We start from the raw sequence: 17,679 nt of genomic DNA, 5'->3' as shown, positions 1-17,679 counted from the left end.
ACAATATCAATAACAATAACAATAACAATAACAAAAAAACAGGGCACGTGGAGCGCTGCTTTCTGGCCAGCCGGCGGGCAGTGGTCACTGCTTGGTCCGGGTCGAGAGGCGACAGTGGGGCCGGCGCTGGGCGCGGCAGGCCCCGCCACCAATAACAGGCGGTCCGTGCGGCCCACCCCGCCCAAAGGCAGCAGGCACGCCGAAACCATGGGCCCTGGCGGCCAAGAGTAGACCGCGGGCACGGCCCGGCGCAGAACGCCCAGCGGCAGCAAGAACCCAGCGGGCCGCCGCCAAAAGCACCTGGCCTGGAGGTATCGTGGCATCGTGCCCCCGGCAGCAGACGGCGCGCACCGGCCCCAGGGCCTCGCACTCACGGCATGCCCGTCCACCAACCATGGCTCGCCCCACCATCTACGCCCTCTCGACCAAACCGGGCCGCGCGGCCCTCGGCGTGATCCGCGTGTCGGGCCCCGGCGCCAGCCACGTCTTCCGGCAGCTCACCAAAAGCCCGCGGCAGCCGCAGCACCGCATGGCCAGCGTACGCTCGCTCTACGGCCGCAAGGGCCTTCTAGACCACGCGTTGACGCTCTTCTTCCAGGGCCCGCGGTCGTACACGGGCGAGGACGTGCTCGAGTTGCACGTGCACGGCGGCACGGCCATCGTCAAGGCAGTCATGGACGCGGTGGGCCACAGCCACCGCCCCGCCGAGGGCATCCACGTGCGGTACGCGGAGCAGGGCGAGTTTTCCAGGCGTGCGTTCCTCAACGGCCGCTTCGACCTCACGGAGATCGAGGGCATCCGCGAGATGATCGACGCGGAGACCGAGTCGCAGCGCGTGGGCGCGTTGGCCTCGCTCACGGGCTCGACCCTGGCGTTGATGCAGCGCTGGCGCCACGACATCGTGCGCAACGTGGCGCTCCTCACCACGGTGATCGACTTTGGCGAGGAGCACGACCTCGAGGACACGCAGCGGCTCTTTGGCGACGTCGGGCGCAGCATCGACGCGTTGGCCGCGGACATCCGCGGCTACCTCCGCAAGGTGCGCGGCTCCGAGGTGCTCATGCGCGGCATCAAGGTCACGCTCGTGGGGCCGCCCAACGCGGGCAAGCTGTCGCTCCTCAACTGCTTGGCGCACAGCGACGTGGCCATCGTGTCGGACATTGCCGGCACCACGCGTGACGTCATCGACGTGCCGCTCGACATCGAGGGCTACAAGATCGTGGTGGGCGACACCGCGGGCATCCGCGCCCTGCTGGACGCGGGCCTCATCGAGAAGGAGGGCATCCGCCGCGCCAAGCAAAAGGCGCTCGTGGGCGACATGGTCTTGGTCGTGGCGCCCGTCGACGAGCCGCTCGCGCGCGACATCCTCGACCACGTGGCGTTGCTCCACGAGGCCAAGCGCCACGTGGTGGCCGTGGTCAACAAGGTGGACTTGGCGTCCGGCCCCGCGCTCGCCGCCGCGCGCGAGAAGCTCGCGGCGCAGCTCCGCATCCCGCCGGCCAGCGTCTTTGCCGTGTCCTGTCTCACTGGCGAGGGCATGGCCCCGCTCCGCGCCGAGCTCGTCCTGCTGTTCAAGCGCGTGTCCATGACCACGAGCTCGGACCCGGTGGTCATCTCGGCACGCGCCCAGGACTTGCTCGAGCACGACGTGCTCTACGGGCTTGAGCAGTTCCAGGTCTGGAAGGACGCGGACGACGTCGTGTTGGCGTCCGAGTGCCTCCGCCAGTCCGTGGACGGGATCGGCAAGATCACGGGCGAGGCCGTGGGCGTGGAGGAGATCTTGGGCGTCGTGTTCTCCAGCTTCTGTATAGGCAAGTAGCGGCGCGGCGCTTCCAACGTGGTCTGTTTCTGTATTTCCGGCCCGGGGCCTGGTGGTCGTATACACTGGCCGGGGCCTGGTCTTCGTATACCCTGTAAGCCCTGGCCCGGGCCTAGTATTCGAATACACTGTAAGCCGTGCCCGTGTATACGCGGGAACCCAGTCCCTAGTACAGCAGGGACACCCGGTCCGGTGCATCGCCGCGGCGCGCCCAGCGCCAAAACACGGCCCGCGACGCATCCTTGCCACGCCTGTGAGACCCGTCTCAGCCGTTTGGAGGGGGACCCCGGCCGCCTCACGAGCTGTGCGACACGACAAAGAGCGTGAACTTCTCCACGTCCCAGTTGAGCTTGATCTGCTGCATCTGGTGCCTCGTGTGGCGGCCGGCCATCTCGGCCGGCTCCTCCGCAACGCTCTTCTTCTTCAAGCTCTTGGACAAGCTTGGCGAGAGCCTCAACTCAAAGTTGATCATGTTGAGCCCGTAGTTGAGCTTCAATTCGTACGTCAAGTTGAGCAGCTTCGTCCTGCTGTCGCGTGCGTCCGTCTCCTCGGTCATCTCGCACCCGTTGTCAATCTCCTCCTCGTTGAGGTGCAACGAGCACATGAAGTCCTCCTCGGCCTTGCCTTTTAGAAGCCCTTGCCCGTCGACCAAGTCGTCGCGCTTGATGTTGTAGATGAGCTCGTGCAACGCCACCCGGAAGTTGACCACCGGCGTGGCCTCGCGGGGTAGCGTGATGCTGTACGCCTTCGTGGAGTACCCGAGGGGCTCGAAGTGGTACTCGAAGAAAGTGGCCGTGTTCAAGAGCGGGGCCTCCGGGTAGAGCGCCCTGGTGAAAAGCTGCGGCTTCATGAGCTGCTGCTGCGGCTGCGACGCCAACGTGTCCAAGATCGGCGACGCGGCGCTCAGCGACGACGAGAACGCCACGCGCCGGATGAACACGTCGTCGCTGGAGGGAATGGTCTTCAGCTTGCCCATGGCGCACAGCTCCAGCGGCGCAAGCGCCTCGGCGTCCGCGTTCTCGCCGCCGCCGTCGTCTGCCGCTTCGTCCACAATGCCCTGCTCCGCCTTGAGCCGCGCAGCCTCGAGCGCCGCCAAGCGCTGCTCCTCCTCAATGAGCTTCTTGGGCTTTCTGCCCCGTCTTTTCTTGGGCGGGTCGCCCGGGTTGAGCGCGGCCGCGGCCGCGGCGGCGGGCGCGGCAGCCGGCGGCTTGCCCTTCAAGCTCAACTTGAGCCGGACGGGCTCCTTGGGCGCTTTCACAGAGAGTTTCAAGCCCGCGCCGTCGCCCCCGAGCTCGTTCTGGAGCGCGGCGAAGCGCTCCGAGAACAACAGCCGCAACTTCTCCGCGTCCTCGTGGATGAGCGAGGACGGGTCGTTGTACGCCTGCGCGTTGGCGAAAATCAACATCGTGGCGTCGTGGAAGGCGGCCAAGTTCTCTGCGAGCAGCTTGGCGCTGCTGAAAAGCGCGCCCAGAGCCACCTTGGCCCGCACGTCCGTGAACGACGTGGGCCGCTCGATGACCTTGAAGTAGTCGGGGTACTCCTGCGGGTCCACGTCGTCCAAAAACGGCCCGCTGAGCTGGCCCTCGCCGGGGAACTCATGGCCAATCACCTCGTCCAACACGTCGCCACAGATCCTCGGCAACTCGGCCGCGGGCGGCGCCGGCGGCGCGGCCAAGCCCGCGTGCGGCGCGTGCGTTTGCACGTGCGCCAGCAACCTGGCGGCGTCCTCGACGATCCACGAGTCGGGGTCATTGTACTTGACGGCGTTAGCGTGCATGAGCCCGAAGTCGGCCACGAGCTCGTCGGCCGTCGCGTACGCGTCCCGCGCCACTTTCTTCAGGATCTCGTTGAGCGAGATGGGCGTGTCGATGAGCTCGTAGTAGTCGGGGTACAATTTTTTCAGGGGCAACTTGACAAAGGCTGTGACCAAGAGCCGGGAGCCGGCGGCGTCCTGCAACAGGTCCAAGGAGTCGAGGAACTCGCGGAACGGCTGCGGCAGGAGCTTGGCTTTTTTGTCTGCGTGGCCTTCGGACAGCGCTGGTCTGGTAGCACGGCGCATTTCTGGCGGAAGGAGCAGGTTGGGGGCGTTATCGGTGTTTACAGTTGAGCTTTGATGGAGCGGGCCGTGCTTGTTTTTTTCGCTGGCCGGTCCGTACAGGCCCAGTGCGGCTCCACGGCGCTCGGGCCTGGCTGTGAGCAGTGCAGGCTAATGGCATGGGGAACGGGAGCCATAGAAACACGAATCTGTCATATTAAATATGAGTTTGTGGGTGTATTGTGATAGTATGGGTGGGGCGACCCGTGTGGCTGCATATTTATGTCGGGGCCTGTTTCTATAAAAGGTGGGTTTGGGGTGGTTCGTTTACTAGTATACTACACTTTTTTATTCAGTGAAGTGTTTGGGTGAATTTTCGTTTTATTTTTTTTTGGAAACTGCTGGGAAAAATACAATGGCTTTTTTTAAGAAAAAAAGGATTGGATCGCCGGACGCGGCCCAGTCACTCAGATATACACAAAGCACGTATCGAGTCATGATAAAAGCATGGATAGAAAGTTAGTAAACTGTTGAATTAGACATTTGGATTGGTGAGTCTGGTGAATGAATCTTGCAGAGCACGCAGACGAGCCGGGGAGAGATAGGCCGCTCGGCAGAAACTCGCCTGGCCCGTCTGGGGTCTCCTGTATTTTCAGTGCGGCCCGCGGGGCCGGATACTACGTGCTTCTTGCGACTGAACGCTATGGAAGGCTGCTTTCTTCTTGCCTACTTTTTTTCTTTGTCTGTGTCGCTTATTTTTCTTTGTCTGTGTTGCTTTTTTTTCTTTGTCTGTGTTGCTTTTTTTTCGTTGTCTGTTTCTGTTTATTGTTTAGTCTCTCTTCCTCTTCTTTTTGTCTTCCCCTTTCCTGCCTTGCGAAAGCATTGTTTGATGCCTGTGCCGGCTGATGGCGGCCCAGCAATTCCAGTTTATTCGATCGCGCACCTGCCCTGTGAACGCGCTCCGCGGGCCGCTATAATAGTTTTGTCTTATTGCTCCACTGTGCAAATGTAACACACCCTTGAGAGGCAGAAAATCTTGCGCCTTCACTTGTCTGACGACACAGGGAGAACCTGGATTCTTTGCTATGCACATACAGTTCTGGTCAGCCCGTGATGATAAAGTTGGAAGTTGTTGCCTGGCTTCCAGCATGCACAGCGTAGCGAGCGGTCGACTAGTGATGGTTTGCAGCCGAGCGCAGCCAGCGTCTTCCCCTCCAGACCATCCACGCCGACATTGATTTGCTTTGCCGTACGTTGCTGTTTTCGTTAAGGTCTCTTGGAGGAAAGCCTCCGTTTTGGAAAAAAGATATTCCAAACTTGGACAGATATTAGTAAGAAGAGATTAGTTCAGACGAACTCGAAAAAGTTAGGAAGAAAAAAATAAGCTGCTTTAATTTATGAGTGTATGTTTTCATTCTTAACCAGGGATTTCATGATGTGCGCTCGCTTCTCTGGTGACTAATGAAACTTCTGCCTCAACGCATGGATTCCACAGACTTCTCGAAACATTCGAGCATCACATAGAAAATAGCCACAATACGCCGCGTGCTTTGATCGACCTTTCTTCATTTCACAAAACCGATAGAAACCCCCATATAAAACCAATATGAAAACCCATACAAACACCCTATATAAAACCAATACGAAAACCCATACAAACACCCTATACAAAAACCCATACAGAAACTCATACAAAGACCCATATAAAGACCCATACAAAAACACATACAAAGACCTATATAAAAACCCATAGAAAAACCCATGTAAAACCCCTATATAAAACCACGCGGTACTTCCAATCTCGCCGCGATCCAAAATCGCCTCCAACGCTAGGGCCGCGGCATCGCGGCTCATGGCCAGTTTGCTCTGGTCCACCGCACCCAATAATCTGGACTAACTTTCTTGTTCTGCTCCATCCGACTGGTTCGGAAACCACGAGCAATTTCCCGAATGAATACGCAGCCTCCACATCTGGAAAATACCAAAAAAAGCCAATCCGTTTTTGACCTGAAAGAATGTCCCAACAGCTCCAGATCTGAGCCCGGGCCTGGAAGTTCGCGCCCCGATTTCGGCCCCAAAATCCATACTTAGTCAGCCTTCCTCCATAGTGCAGACCCACCCAAGACCACCAAGTCTAGCACGCATCGCTCCAGCATATCCAGGCTCACCAAGATTCGTCCCAAGGACATACACTCTTTTAAGTCTCGTCCCTTCACCCAATGTCGCCGGTATCTAGTGTCACGATCCTATATGGCAGTGAGACGGGCAATGCCCAGGACTACGCGTACTATCTTGCACGCAGACTCAGCTACTTCTCGCTAAATCCAACGGTGTCGTCCTTAAATGACTACCCGTTGAAGAATTTGGTCACAGAAACGCGCTTCTTGATCGTGGTGTGTTCCACCACAGGCCAGGGCGAGGTGCCCAGAAACGGCAAGAAGTTCTTGAAGTTCTTGCTCAAGAAAAAGCTCCCGCACGATCTCTTGAACCACGTGAGCATGACGTCCTTCGGCGTGGGCGACTCGCTGTACCCGAAATTCAACCACGCCATCAAAAAACTACACACTCGCTTGCTTCAACTTGGCTGTTCGGAACTCTGTCCCAGATGCGAAAGTGACGAGATGTCGCCGGAGGGCGTTGACGGTTTTTACAGTGAGTGGGTCGCCACGTTGATCCCGGCGCTTTGCCGCCATTTCCCGGACCTAGCACAGATTGATGACCATACCCTTCTTCCGCCCACTATGCCCGTCGAGGTGAGTGCCGGAAAACCCGCCGTGATCTCGGAAACTACCAATCTCAGTTTGACGCGCACGTCCCCCGAGTTGAAGATCGGCACGCTTGTCAGCAACCGCCGTGTGACCGCCCCGGGCCATTTCCAGGACGTCAGGCACTTGGTCATTGAGTGCGATACGGCGGATTTGACCTATGTGCCTGGCGACACTTTGGCATTGTACCCGCAAAACGACACGCGCAGCGTTCAGCTCCTTCTCGAGCTGCAACCGCATTGGCTTGAAATTGCAGATAAGCCGCTCCACATTGCCAAGCCCCCGGCACTTGAAGGCGGCTTGATCGGCCTCGAGCACCTCACTTTGCGCTCGCTCATCACATACCACTTAGACATTCTGTCGATTCCTCGCCGCTCCTTCTTTGCCGTGCTCTTTCATTTCGTAGACGGCCTGACAGAAATGGGCCAGCGAGAGAGAGAAAAGCTCGAGGAGTTCACAAAATTAGACGAGAGCGAGGAGCTCTACAACTACGCGAATCGGCCCAGACGGCTGATCTTGGAAACCATCCAGGAGTTCCAGGACAACTTGAAGATTCCGGTCGAGTACGTGCTCGATCTATTCCCATTGATCAAAGTCCGCCTTTTCCTGATTGCCTCGCGGCCGTCGCCCAAACTGGTCGAGTTGATCATAGGAATTGTCGAGTATCGAACCATGCTCAGACGTATCCGCAAAGGGCTATGCACTAAATGGATCAAGGGAGCCGACGTGGGGGAGAAACTCGTGTTTTCGATCCACAAGTCGAACCTCAAGTTCCAAACACCCGAAGACTTCCTGCCTCCTGTGTTGATGGTGGCCCCTGGTACGGGCATTGCCCCCATGAAACTGTTGATCGAACATACTGCGGGACAACAAGATTTACATCTTTTCTACGGATTCAGAGACTCCACCAAAGACTGCTTGTTTTCCGAAACATGGGCTGAATTGGAGAAAAAGGGTCAATTATCCCTCTACTATGCGATTTCAAGAGAGGCAGGTTTTCCACACAAGTATGTGCAAGATCGCTTGTTCGCAGAAAAAGATACCGTTTCACGCCTTCTCCTAAAAGAAAACGCCATATTCTTCCTCTGCGGATCCAGCGGGAAAATGCCCACCCAAGTGCGTTTGACCTTAGTGGAGATACTTCGTCCCCACGTGGAAAACCCAGAGCAGTTCTTGATTGATATGGAGAATGAAGGCAGATACATCCAGGAGACGTGGTGAAGCGATATATCCAGGAGACGAAGCGCGACAGGTTCGTTGTCTGGTGGTTTTGGAAGCTTCGGTATTGGAGCGTCCTGCATGGTGCCCTCGCCGTGGCCGTGGTTCGATGCTCCAGAATCAGTTTGCGTGTATCCATAGGTTCAACTCAGACGCAGGTATGATATCTCTAACAAGACTATCCGGAAATCCAGGGGCCAGATCCATTGCCATCGGAGTCTGCGCGCACAAATTTGCCAGACTATATGCTAATTACCCGCCTCTGATCACCGTGGATGGGAAAGCCTATGAGACGGACGAATGGACGAATGTGCCGAAACTGATTCTTGCGCTCACTGACCGCCAATTACACCAGAAACCCAACCACCCAATTGGCATCCTCCGAGAGTTGATTCAGAATAATTTCAAGGGGCTAGGTTATACTTTTTACAACGATTTCCGCCCCACTGTCACGACATACCAAAACTTCGATGTACTTGAATTTCCAGCAGACCATCCCGGTAGATCCAAACTGGACACCTATTATTTGAACAAGGGGCATCTTCTCAGGACACACACTTCTGCACACGAACATGAATGCTTTCAGATCTGCGAGACTCCAGGATACTTCATCACAGCAGACGTTTATAGAAGGGACGAAATCGACCGCACCCATTACCCCGCTTTCCACCAGATGGAGGGTGCTAGGCTTTGGTCTAAACAAAATCCAGAATTGTTGAAAGAGTTGCAGAATGATATCGACTCTATCCCCAATACGAACATCATTGTCGAGGACCCATTCCGCGAGAACCCTTCCAATGCGGAAAACCCAAAGCAACAGTATATGACCGATCCGGAAGTCAGGCTCGTGGCCACTCATTTGAAGAAGACCGTCGAGTATATGGTGAACTTGGTTTTTGAGAAGGCTCGTGAGTCCGCGTTGAAAGCAGGTTCAAAGGAAGAATACTTGAATGAGCCATTGAAAGTCAGATGGGTCGAGGCTTACTTTCCCTGGACGTCTCCCTCATGGGAGATCGAGGTCTGGTGGAAGGGTGAGTGGCTAGAATGCTGTGGATGTGGAGTTGTCCAACAGCAAATCTTGTTGAACTCTGGACTACCAGTAGATAAGTTGGGATGGGCATTCGGTGTCGGCTTAGACAGAATCGCCATGCTCCTTTTTGGGATTCCCGACATCAGGCTCTTCTGGTCATTGGATGAAAGATTTGCCCGCCAGTTTACTCAGGGAACAATCTCCACTTTCCAGCCTTACTCCAAATACCCTGGGGTAAAAAGAGACGTGAGTTACTGGCTTCCATCCGAGTCTCCTCTTCATACAAATGATGTGATGGAAATTGTGCGCTTGCATGGAGGAGATTTGGTGGAGAGCGTTGTTCTTAAGGACGAATTTGTGCATCCAAAAACGGGACGTAAGTCACAATGCTACGGAATTCATTTCCAATCCATGGACAGAAATTTGACCAACAGCGAGGTCAATGAAATTCATAAGTTGGTCGAGAAGGACTTGATCGAAACCTACGGCGTCGAGATTCGCTAGCGTGTATATAAAGACAGGTTCGACACCGTTCTTACAAATAACTGCTCTAAAGACTAAACGCCACTGCTAAATGCGGCAAGGACCGTGTGGCTTGAAGAAGGATTGACCACGATCGAGATTTCAGCCAGAAAATAACCACATTTATCAATTTTACCTCTCTTGATCGAGTACGTTCTGCATATAACCAACTCTGGCCTGGTGAGGCACGGAAAAAAATCTGTTCCGTGAGACGTTGTTGTTGGTAGGCGACCATTTCTTGCAATAATATCTTATCGTCATGTTTGGAATGAGACTTGTTTCGAGCTGGAAGGCTGCTCAGCCATTTTCCAGACCTTTGACGCCCCTGCCGGCTGTTCAAAGCATTTTCGGCACCATCACGAAACGTTATAAGCACGAATATGCACCAAGATTCAAGCAAATCCGTAAAGCTTTCAAAGGAAGAGTCACTGTGAGAACAGGTGGATCTATCAAAGGCAACTCCTTGGAGTTTGGCCTGTATGGCTTGCGCTTGAAAAGCAACGGAATCAGAATGACGGCAACGCAGTTGAAAGAGGCAGATAAGGTGATTCAGAGAGAAATCCGTCCCTCGGGAGCTACCTGCGTGACGAGATTTGCATGCAACATTCCTGTCTGCGTGAAGGGTAACCAGACGAGAATGGGTAAAGGTAAAGGTTCGTTCGACCACTGGGCCTGCAGAGTGCCCACAGGAAAAGTTTTGTTCGAGATCAAAGGTGATGTTCACGACCGTGTGGCCAGAGAAGCCATGAGGAAAGCTGCTGACAAGTTGCCGGGGCTTTTCGAGATCATTGATGCCAACTCGAAGGTGCGTGTGAGTACCACAGATTTGATCGACAAGCCTAGTGCTGTAAACTACGTGGAGTTAATCAAGCAGAAGCCCACGAAAAAGTGGACCAACATCGAAATGTCAAAGCTTCCTGAGTTCAGATTGTTCAGAGGCCGCTAAAAGTACACGAAGGAGTTGTGGTCGACACAGACTTGTATAGGGGGCGTACGTGCTCCAATAGATCACTGGAGAATAAGGAAAATCGGACATTGAACTGTGCAGCCAACTGTAGATGACCCGAGCTGACTATGAAAATACTTTTGTTGGGGAAAATGACACACTTGGCATGCGAGTGTGTTTCGTCGTTTCAAGAGGCCTTGTGGTGAGGTTTTTGCAGGAATTTATCGATATTCGCCGAAGATGAAACGGAATGTAAAAATGAAATGGCAATATGAAATCGTGTGTAATTCATGGCATCACGCCAGCCCGGAAATTTATATTTGTCATTCGTGGTGAACAAATACCATACACAAATTCTACTGGGATACCGGCTCTTTCCCCGAACCAGGTAAATCGATCTGCAAAAATATGCAAAGTAGCGAAATCCATATGAGCGATGAAAAATTGAACATGCGAAGCCCAAACCAGAACAATTGGTTGTTCTCAAAATAATGAGTTTTTTAAACGCCTGTAAGATTTTTGTTGGTTGGGTAAGCTTAATTTGAGGCGTGCACTCAAACATGGAGCTATCAGAACTCCTCAAAATCTACACTCCTCTTTTTTCTACCCACACCATGGCACTGGCTCCAAAAGATACGGGTCGATTGGTCGCGCACGCGCTCACCCTGGCGCAGAAGGTCGTGGATGCAGACACCGAGGTTTCCACTATCGATCTTCAACTTTTGTCTAATCTCAACACCAACCAATTTCTCAACTACATTAACTTGGACCAGCAGCTTAGTACTCTAGAACAGGACACGGAGAAGTTGGCAGTGTATAAGCAAGAGGTGGTTCTGCTCACTCTGGACTTGGACCAGATTGAGAGGCAGGTGGACGCGCTAATGAATGTCACCAACGAACTCCTGTCATGGTGTAATGAGCTAGCTGCCACGAAACAAAACAAGTGACGTGGTCTCAGGCGTGAGGTTTAAATGGGCCGGAATGGAGGCCAGAATCTCGAGACTTTATATCTTGGAAGAATTGACCGCAACCTTGACTTCTTTTCATGTTTCCGACCCTTCAAGGCTCTGAGGATAGATGGAGGGGACCATCTATCTGGAGCAAAAAAGCAAAACTGAAACTCCATCGGGTTTGTCTGTGAAATTCATTTCTGGGGCTAAAGGACCATTTTTCGGCCACGTCACCGAACGGGGTTCGTATACTGAACACTTGTCATCAAGTCTACTAACCAGCGAAGTATTTATACCGCTACTACATGAACTATAGGCAAAAAGGTGCTGATACTTTTGATTGTGTCAAGACCACTATGTTGCTCCTCATTAGCACATTTAAAACCCTGCTTACACTTGTATGAATATGCACTTAATAGCTTGATATTCTTAGACAATTCTGTAGCGGCGGTCTTTGGGCCCGATTCAAAACTTACAATTTGTGAGGGATATACCCCATCCATATATCAAGCATCACTACAAATTATCTAATGGGAGCTCACACGGCGGTATTAGCGCATGTCTTCCCATGCATATTCAATTATAATGATCTACCAAAATAATTCAGGACTTACAAACACCCATATGTGCCTATGCGGACGTCCCACGAGGCAAACATCAATTGCGATATTTCCTATTCCGCGTTTTACTCATTTTTCATCAGAGCCACAAAGATGCAAAAAAAGGCAAGTACAGCCTATTGAAGATAAACTCAGGATTTTAGCACAGCTTCCAATTGAAAAAGCCGAAAGAAAATCAGGCTCAATATTAAGTTCAATTTTAGATTTGTGGGCTCCTTGAAAAGTATTTAAGAGTCAAGTTCCAGTTTACTTCAATAAAAAGCACTCTCCGGGCCGAAACTGACAAACAAACTCTCGATGCAAGCATCCGTTATTTTGCTTATATTCTTCTCACTTTCTCTGGTGAGCTGTGAAGCTGAAGACACAGAAGCCCCGAACTTGACAAAGTTTAGAGATCTTACTTTCTTCAATAACTTAGTTCATTTCATTGGGGAGACTGCGCCTGATTCCGAATCGGGCCTGGAGTGTGACAATAACTCTGACTGTGCTCATAAGTCAGGCTCGGGCAAAAAGTCGGAATATTTATTTACTCCAGGGCGCGTTCATGTCCCAGTTTCAGGGACAAAACAAGATACTTGCCAAAATCCAGGATGTTCTCACAACCCTTTCCCTGGGTATGCACAAACTCCAAGCTTCGTCCAGGCCCCGGGATATGCCCCAAACTTGGGCTATCCTCAAAACCCTGGGTATCCTCAGATCCCAAACTATCCCAATTATCCAGGCTATCCACAGTCTCCAGGTTATCCTCCAAGCTTAGGATATCCTCAACAGCCAAATTATGTTCAATCACCAAATTATGGTCCAAAGCCCGCGTATCCTCATGGCTCAGAGTACAATCAAAATCCCGCTGATGCGCCACAGCAGACACAGCCGCTTTCGCCACAAGAACGGGAACGCCGACCAAACCATATGCTTCCAGCTCCAGATGAAAGAAATAGTCTCTCAAGTGGGCCCGGATCTCAAAGGAGAAGAACGGGGGCAAACGAGAATAAACTACTCGAAAGTCGTCTCAATGGTCGTGAGGGTCAAGGAAAAAGAACCGGGGCCTCAAGAAACAAGGTGCTTCAAACAAACGCAGGAGAAAATGCAGGCCTTTCATCAACGGGAGTTGATATAGAAGTTGGCAGGGGGAAGAAAATCTCGTACGACACGGAATTTTCGCTCAGTCTCAAATGGAGACCTGCAAAGACAGCCAAAAGTATCAAAAAAATGTTTTTATACTTACCAAGAAGATTAGAGCAAACGGCTTATGAGCTGTGGGGAAATCTCCGGAGTGGCTCTTCTAAAGCATACGGAGTGGTTCGGGATCTGATGAAAGGCAGTTTACCGGAAACCATTCAGCTACCATATGATTCAAGCGGAGAACGCAATGCGGATTGTGAAGACGACAGTTGTGACAATTTGCCCTCAAATTCTCTCCGAGAAAATATCGGCGGCAGTACTGAAGATGAAAGAGGACCGATTAGAGGGTCGGTCCCGAGGGAAAGAGCCATTTCACCAACTGAAGAATTTTATGGTGAAGCTGATGCACTATCCGAAAGTGATAGTGACAGCAGCGGAAGTGACACCGAATGTGATACAGACGATGATAATGGGAGCGAAAGTGATTGGTCATTTGAAGAAGCTTGGGGACACGACTCATCTCCTAACAAGCATCAAAATTCAATAGATAACAGCCCATATTTTGTTCGACTCAGCTCGCTTGATCCTGAGATCAAGAATATTGAACCCGTTCCCGAAATATTAAACGAACAAGAGAATGGCGCACTGGAAAATTCACAGCATGAAAACGTTGAGAATCTGGCTGAATCTACAGACAGATCAGAAGTTGATTATATCGACAAATTACTTGGGGATGAGGCTATGAGTACGAATGATACCATTAATGAGAATAGTTCCACAGGCACAGAAGAGTCCATCAATACAGATGAATCCGTCAATACAGATGAATCCGTCAATACAGATGAAGCCGTCAATACAGATGAATCCGTCAATACAGATGATTCTACAAATGCGGATAGATATATGAATAGGGATAAGTCGAACCCAAAGGTGAGAGAAGGTTCGGCTAACACTAATGATCTGAGCACGAGAAACGTGAACAAGTCTTTTTCAGAGATTGATGATGATTTTCAGCGAATTGATGATCCGAACCCTCCAGATGTGACTACGAGACATAAATCTAGGATTTCTCGTCATATGAGGAAGAGACGCAAACCTACTTACGTACTTGTTGATTCCGAAATCTTGGTTAACATGGTCTGCCCTCACATGCTAAGCGACTTCAGGAGCTCGCCTCAGCAATATGGCAAAAAGATGGTGGTATCAGTGAAAGTGAGAAACACAACTGACACAACTCTGGCTGAACAAAAGGACGCGCCTCGCTTTTTTCCTGGGGATAATGTATCGAAAGCCTCCATGCTCACTAAGGAATCCATCACGCTTGGGATCTGTCTCTTTTTGTCATTTATACCATTTTAGATACACCATGCTAATTAGAAAGCTACTACTACGCAGGCTACGCGTCCCCATACTCTGCAAGATATTCACTCTTCAAGATTCTTGTAAGGCACGAAGACGCTGTTGCATCTCATTGAGCAAATTCTCGTCTTCTTCTTGTTCTTGTTCGACCGGGTCAGAAACAGAAGAGGTCTCTTGTACCGGTAATTCAGATGAGGGAACCTCGCTTTCTATCTTCGAAAACTTATCTTCGGTTAACCCCTGGATTATCTTGTTCACTTCCTCTTGAGATTCCTCTTCCAATTCGTCGTCAACATCTAAATCCACCATATCGTCCACCATTTCATTAATGATTCCTGCCTTCATTAGTTCTTTCGATAATTCTTGCATCGTGTTGGTGATTGCGCCCACATGGATCAACGAGTTCACATCTTTCATGACCCCAGTCAGCGCCTGCATTGATTGGGTCAATTTCTTCATTTGCCATTGCTCATTGACAGCCATCGTAATCAGCTCGAGTCTTGTTTTGGAGAGGTGTAGTTTTTTGTACTGATTGTTCACATTAATCAACTCGCGAGCATAGATCTTCGCCGTTTTCGCATCGCCTGATTTGGCTGCTTTCTTAATAAGCCCTTCAGTTTTTTTTTTGAGAGGCTGGAGTTGACCAAGCGACCGGTCAAGTTCTCTTTTGTTTTTCCGAAGAAGCAGGTTGATTTTCCGCATCTGGCTATGTTAGTACGGGAGCTATATAGACGGATTGACACCAGACCAATATGATTGGATTACGAAACGTACTTGATCTTTGGGATCGGGGCCCCAAATAGCAGTTTTAATATACTCCATTTTGCCACGATGATGATATCTCTGGAGCTGTGTGGGTCAGCTCAACTCTGACCTGCGATAAGATAAAACGTGAGATGCACGGGTGTGTGTGGTGATACTTAGCAATTTGAGCTATGATGGCATACACTAGAGGTTGTAACAGCCATTCCAGAGTATTTTTTCGAGATTAATTTCAAGTATATCAAACGAAAAAGGCAGAAACAATTCTTGTTTATGTGCATCACGTGACGAGCCAAGAATGATGACCGTGTTTTGACATTGACAGTTGCCTGATTTGTGCCACTCGTTTCCATCCAGTTGAGCCTGGCTTCATCTTCATCTCACGGCTGCGTAACACTCGTCTTGTAGAGCCATAGGAGGGGTAGATCATGGCTGCCTTGGCCAACCATGCCTAAAGTGGGCTCAACAGAGAATACAAACCCCAGGGCCCTGTCATGGATCCGCTTTGACAATGGAAAAGCCAGGCAAGAGCCGAATAAAAGATATATATTATTTTGATATACAGTAGACCCGGCAGTCCTTATGCAAATGAATGGGAGAAAAAGATGAGAGAGTATCGGTCGGGATACAAGCGTATTTTATCTGTAAGGAGCATCGGCATCAATACAATACTGCAATTCTTGCTCCCATTTGTCTCCGTTCTCCAACAACTTCTCCTTGTTGTACAACAACTCCTCTCTGGTCTCGGTACTGTACTCGACGTTTGGCGACTCGACAATAGCGTCCACAGGGCACGACTCCTGGCAGTACCCACAGTAAATACACTTGGTCATGTCAATGTCGTATTTATACGTTCTTCTGGAACCGTCGATTCTCTCCTCGGCCTCAATGGTGATGGCCTGAGCCGGGCAGATGGCCTCACACAACTTACAGGCAATACATCTTTCTTCTCCGCTGGGGTAACGTCTCAAGGCGTGCTCGCCTCTGAAACGGGGCGAGATGGGACCCTTCTCGAAAGGGTAGTAGATCGTGTAAGGGCTTCTGAAAAACATCTCCATACAGATGTACATACCACGAGCAATCTCGCTCAAAAAGAAGAATTTCGTGGCCTTCAGCAACGCAGACTCGCTGCTCTCCTCCCACGTCTGTGGGCGGGGCTGTCTGAAACCTTTTGGCCACACTGCCTGCGTGGAACCACCGGTGGTCAAATATTCAGTCACCGGGCCCGTGGCAGTAGCAGCTGGCTTGGCGATTCTGGCCAGAAACGCAAATCCACGCACACTGTTTCTAGCAAGGGACTGGAGCATTTTTCTCTGTTATGTTGATATGAGTGGAAAAAGACTGCAAGGATAGAGTTTAGGCGTGTTGCGGAGATTGCCAGTAGTGAAGAAGATTCTTACCCTGGCACAATTCACCGAGCGCCAGAGAGTTTCTCTGCGGAGCCTCGTCCCGTAACGAGAAAACATAGTGCGGTGATTGGCTGCGACATTTGCGCTCATTGGGCGACATTTCCCGGCCGCCCGACATTTTGCACATATGCGACATTTCTGCTCGGCCGTTTGTTCGCCTGTGGGTCGCGTGATCTCGCCCGCGCTTGCACGTGCCCGCCATCCGCGACATTTCGGTTAGACGCCTCGGGAAAAGAAAGTAGTACGTAGGTTGGCACACTGAGACTTTTGCAGCCAGAGGAAAAACACTGTTTCTTCCCGCGCTTCTGGGGTTACTTGATTTTGAAAAAGAGCGCACTCAAATATTGAGCGAGGCGACGATCGTCTAACTGTTCAATATTTGCTCGAGTGTCATACCATTTGCGGGGTTCCACCTTAAGCCAGTCTTGCGGCCAGCTAGAATCTTGCATACTTCCAACCAGTTCAGCTCACTTTTAGAGTTCTAACTCGCAACTGCCCAAATCCCTCTGTGAATCATTCTGGTTGGTGGGGTGTGTATTCCTTCAGTCCTTGTAGAAATGTGTGCGTTTGGCAACGTGTTTCGTACGTTAATGGTTGGAGAAATTGTTTCGTGTAATAATCATTTGAGGGACCTCGGTTAGGGAATTCTCAAAAAAGCGATACCATCAATTACATAAGAGCGCACATATCCTGGGGTGTGTCTTACTGCGTGTTGGAAAATGCGAGGAAGGGAAGCAAGAAAGAGCCACGTTCTTGAGAGCTGTTCCTTCCTGAAGCAAAAGTCATTGTTCAAAATGAGTATTAAGCTTTGGCTTCTTTCCTTTGGCTTGTCGCCTCTCTTTCCGTCCAGATCTGATAACATGTCCTGAGAACTATTACAGGAAGTATATAACATTATCAACACCCACGGCAGTGAATACGCGCTTCAGTTTGATTGGAACCCCAGAGGGGCATTCAAGGGATCCTAAACTAGCAAGTGTGCCTGCTAGCCAAAGGCTTATCAGAAGCACTAGACTTTTCATTGGCTCTTTTCCTTATTTGATCGCATTTGAGATGAGGCGAGAAGTTCGTGGCGACCGATGGAAAGTCTCTGGAATACGCTGTTTGCCAGCGGCCTTTTTC

At 51.2% G+C, this 17,679-nt stretch overlaps 10 protein-coding genes across 10 annotated transcripts; 6 read left to right on the top strand and 4 right to left on the bottom strand.

Moving 5' to 3' along the window:
* Nucleotides 1-137: 137 nt before the first annotated feature.
* On the top strand, nucleotides 138-1,856 carry METBIDRAFT_29805 (uncharacterized protein; the record flags this gene model as incomplete). The annotated part of the gene is made up of 1 exon (XM_018855483.1): nucleotides 138-1,856. A coding segment is annotated over exon 1 (1,271 nt), but the record flags the coding sequence as incomplete, so codon positions are not given.
* Nucleotides 1,857-2,114: 258 nt separating this feature from the next.
* Nucleotides 2,115-3,878, bottom strand: METBIDRAFT_76334 (uncharacterized protein; the record flags this gene model as incomplete). Its single annotated transcript, XM_018858512.1, has 1 exon — nucleotides 2,115-3,878. The coding sequence occupies one exon, from the start codon at nucleotides 3,876-3,878 to the stop codon at nucleotides 2,115-2,117; it is 1,764 nt and encodes a 587-aa protein (XP_018713776.1).
* Nucleotides 3,879-5,249: 1,371 nt separating this feature from the next.
* On the bottom strand, nucleotides 5,250-5,891 carry METBIDRAFT_103630 (uncharacterized protein). The gene has a single exon (XM_018853750.1). The coding sequence runs from the start codon at nucleotides 5,706-5,708 to the stop codon at nucleotides 5,313-5,315; it is 396 nt and encodes a 131-aa protein (XP_018713775.1). The 5' UTR covers nucleotides 5,709-5,891; the 3' UTR covers nucleotides 5,250-5,312.
* A 182-nt stretch (nucleotides 5,892-6,073) lies between these two features.
* METBIDRAFT_76333 (NAPDH-dependent diflavin reductase) lies at nucleotides 6,074-7,840 on the top strand (the record flags this gene model as incomplete). The annotated part of the gene is made up of 1 exon (XM_018858511.1): nucleotides 6,074-7,840. The coding sequence occupies one exon, from the start codon at nucleotides 6,074-6,076 to the stop codon at nucleotides 7,838-7,840; it is 1,767 nt and encodes a 588-aa protein (XP_018713774.1).
* A 157-nt stretch (nucleotides 7,841-7,997) lies between these two features.
* On the top strand, nucleotides 7,998-9,371 carry MSF1 (phenylalanine--tRNA ligase; the record flags this gene model as incomplete). Its single annotated transcript, XM_018856556.1, has 1 exon — nucleotides 7,998-9,371. The coding sequence occupies one exon, from the start codon at nucleotides 7,998-8,000 to the stop codon at nucleotides 9,369-9,371; it is 1,374 nt and encodes a 457-aa protein (XP_018713773.1).
* METBIDRAFT_103633 (mitochondrial 54S ribosomal protein uL16m) lies at nucleotides 9,173-10,615 on the top strand. The gene has a single exon (XM_018853751.1). The coding sequence runs from the start codon at nucleotides 9,649-9,651 to the stop codon at nucleotides 10,333-10,335; it is 687 nt and encodes a 228-aa protein (XP_018713772.1). The 5' UTR covers nucleotides 9,173-9,648; the 3' UTR covers nucleotides 10,336-10,615.
* A 334-nt stretch (nucleotides 10,616-10,949) lies between these two features.
* On the top strand, nucleotides 10,950-11,282 carry METBIDRAFT_37960 (uncharacterized protein; the record flags this gene model as incomplete). Its single annotated transcript, XM_018856933.1, has 1 exon — nucleotides 10,950-11,282. The coding sequence occupies one exon, from the start codon at nucleotides 10,950-10,952 to the stop codon at nucleotides 11,280-11,282; it is 333 nt and encodes a 110-aa protein (XP_018713771.1).
* Nucleotides 11,283-11,704: 422 nt separating this feature from the next.
* Nucleotides 11,705-14,386, top strand: METBIDRAFT_80753 (uncharacterized protein; the record flags this gene model as incomplete). The annotated part of the gene is made up of 1 exon (XM_018859204.1): nucleotides 11,705-14,386. The coding sequence occupies exon 1, from the start codon at nucleotides 12,203-12,205 to the stop codon at nucleotides 14,384-14,386; it is 2,184 nt and encodes a 727-aa protein (XP_018713770.1). The 5' UTR covers nucleotides 11,705-12,202.
* Nucleotides 14,387-14,422: 36 nt separating this feature from the next.
* Nucleotides 14,423-15,480, bottom strand: VPS24 (ESCRT-III subunit protein). The gene is made up of 2 exons (XM_018853752.1): nucleotides 15,161-15,480; nucleotides 14,423-15,088 (listed from the first exon to the last, which is right to left on the bottom strand). The coding sequence occupies exons 1-2, from the start codon at nucleotides 15,206-15,208 to the stop codon at nucleotides 14,459-14,461; spliced, it is 678 nt and encodes a 225-aa protein (XP_018713769.1). The 5' UTR covers nucleotides 15,209-15,480; the 3' UTR covers nucleotides 14,423-14,458.
* A 306-nt stretch (nucleotides 15,481-15,786) lies between these two features.
* Nucleotides 15,787-16,455, bottom strand: METBIDRAFT_37293 (uncharacterized protein; the record flags this gene model as incomplete). Its single annotated transcript, XM_018856852.1, has 1 exon — nucleotides 15,787-16,455. One exon carries the CDS (start codon nucleotides 16,453-16,455, stop codon nucleotides 15,787-15,789), a length of 669 nt encoding a protein of 222 aa, XP_018713768.1.
* Between the last annotated feature and the right edge of the window lie 1,224 nt (nucleotides 16,456-17,679).

Source organism: Metschnikowia bicuspidata, assembly GCF_001664035.1.
Source record: "Metschnikowia bicuspidata var. bicuspidata NRRL YB-4993 chromosome Unknown METBIscaffold_1, whole genome shotgun sequence".
Classification (NCBI taxonomy): Eukaryota; Fungi; Ascomycota; class Pichiomycetes; order Serinales; family Metschnikowiaceae; genus Metschnikowia; species Metschnikowia bicuspidata.
Note: the sequence above shows the minus strand (reverse complement) of the source record. Positions and strands in the feature narration are given on the sequence as shown.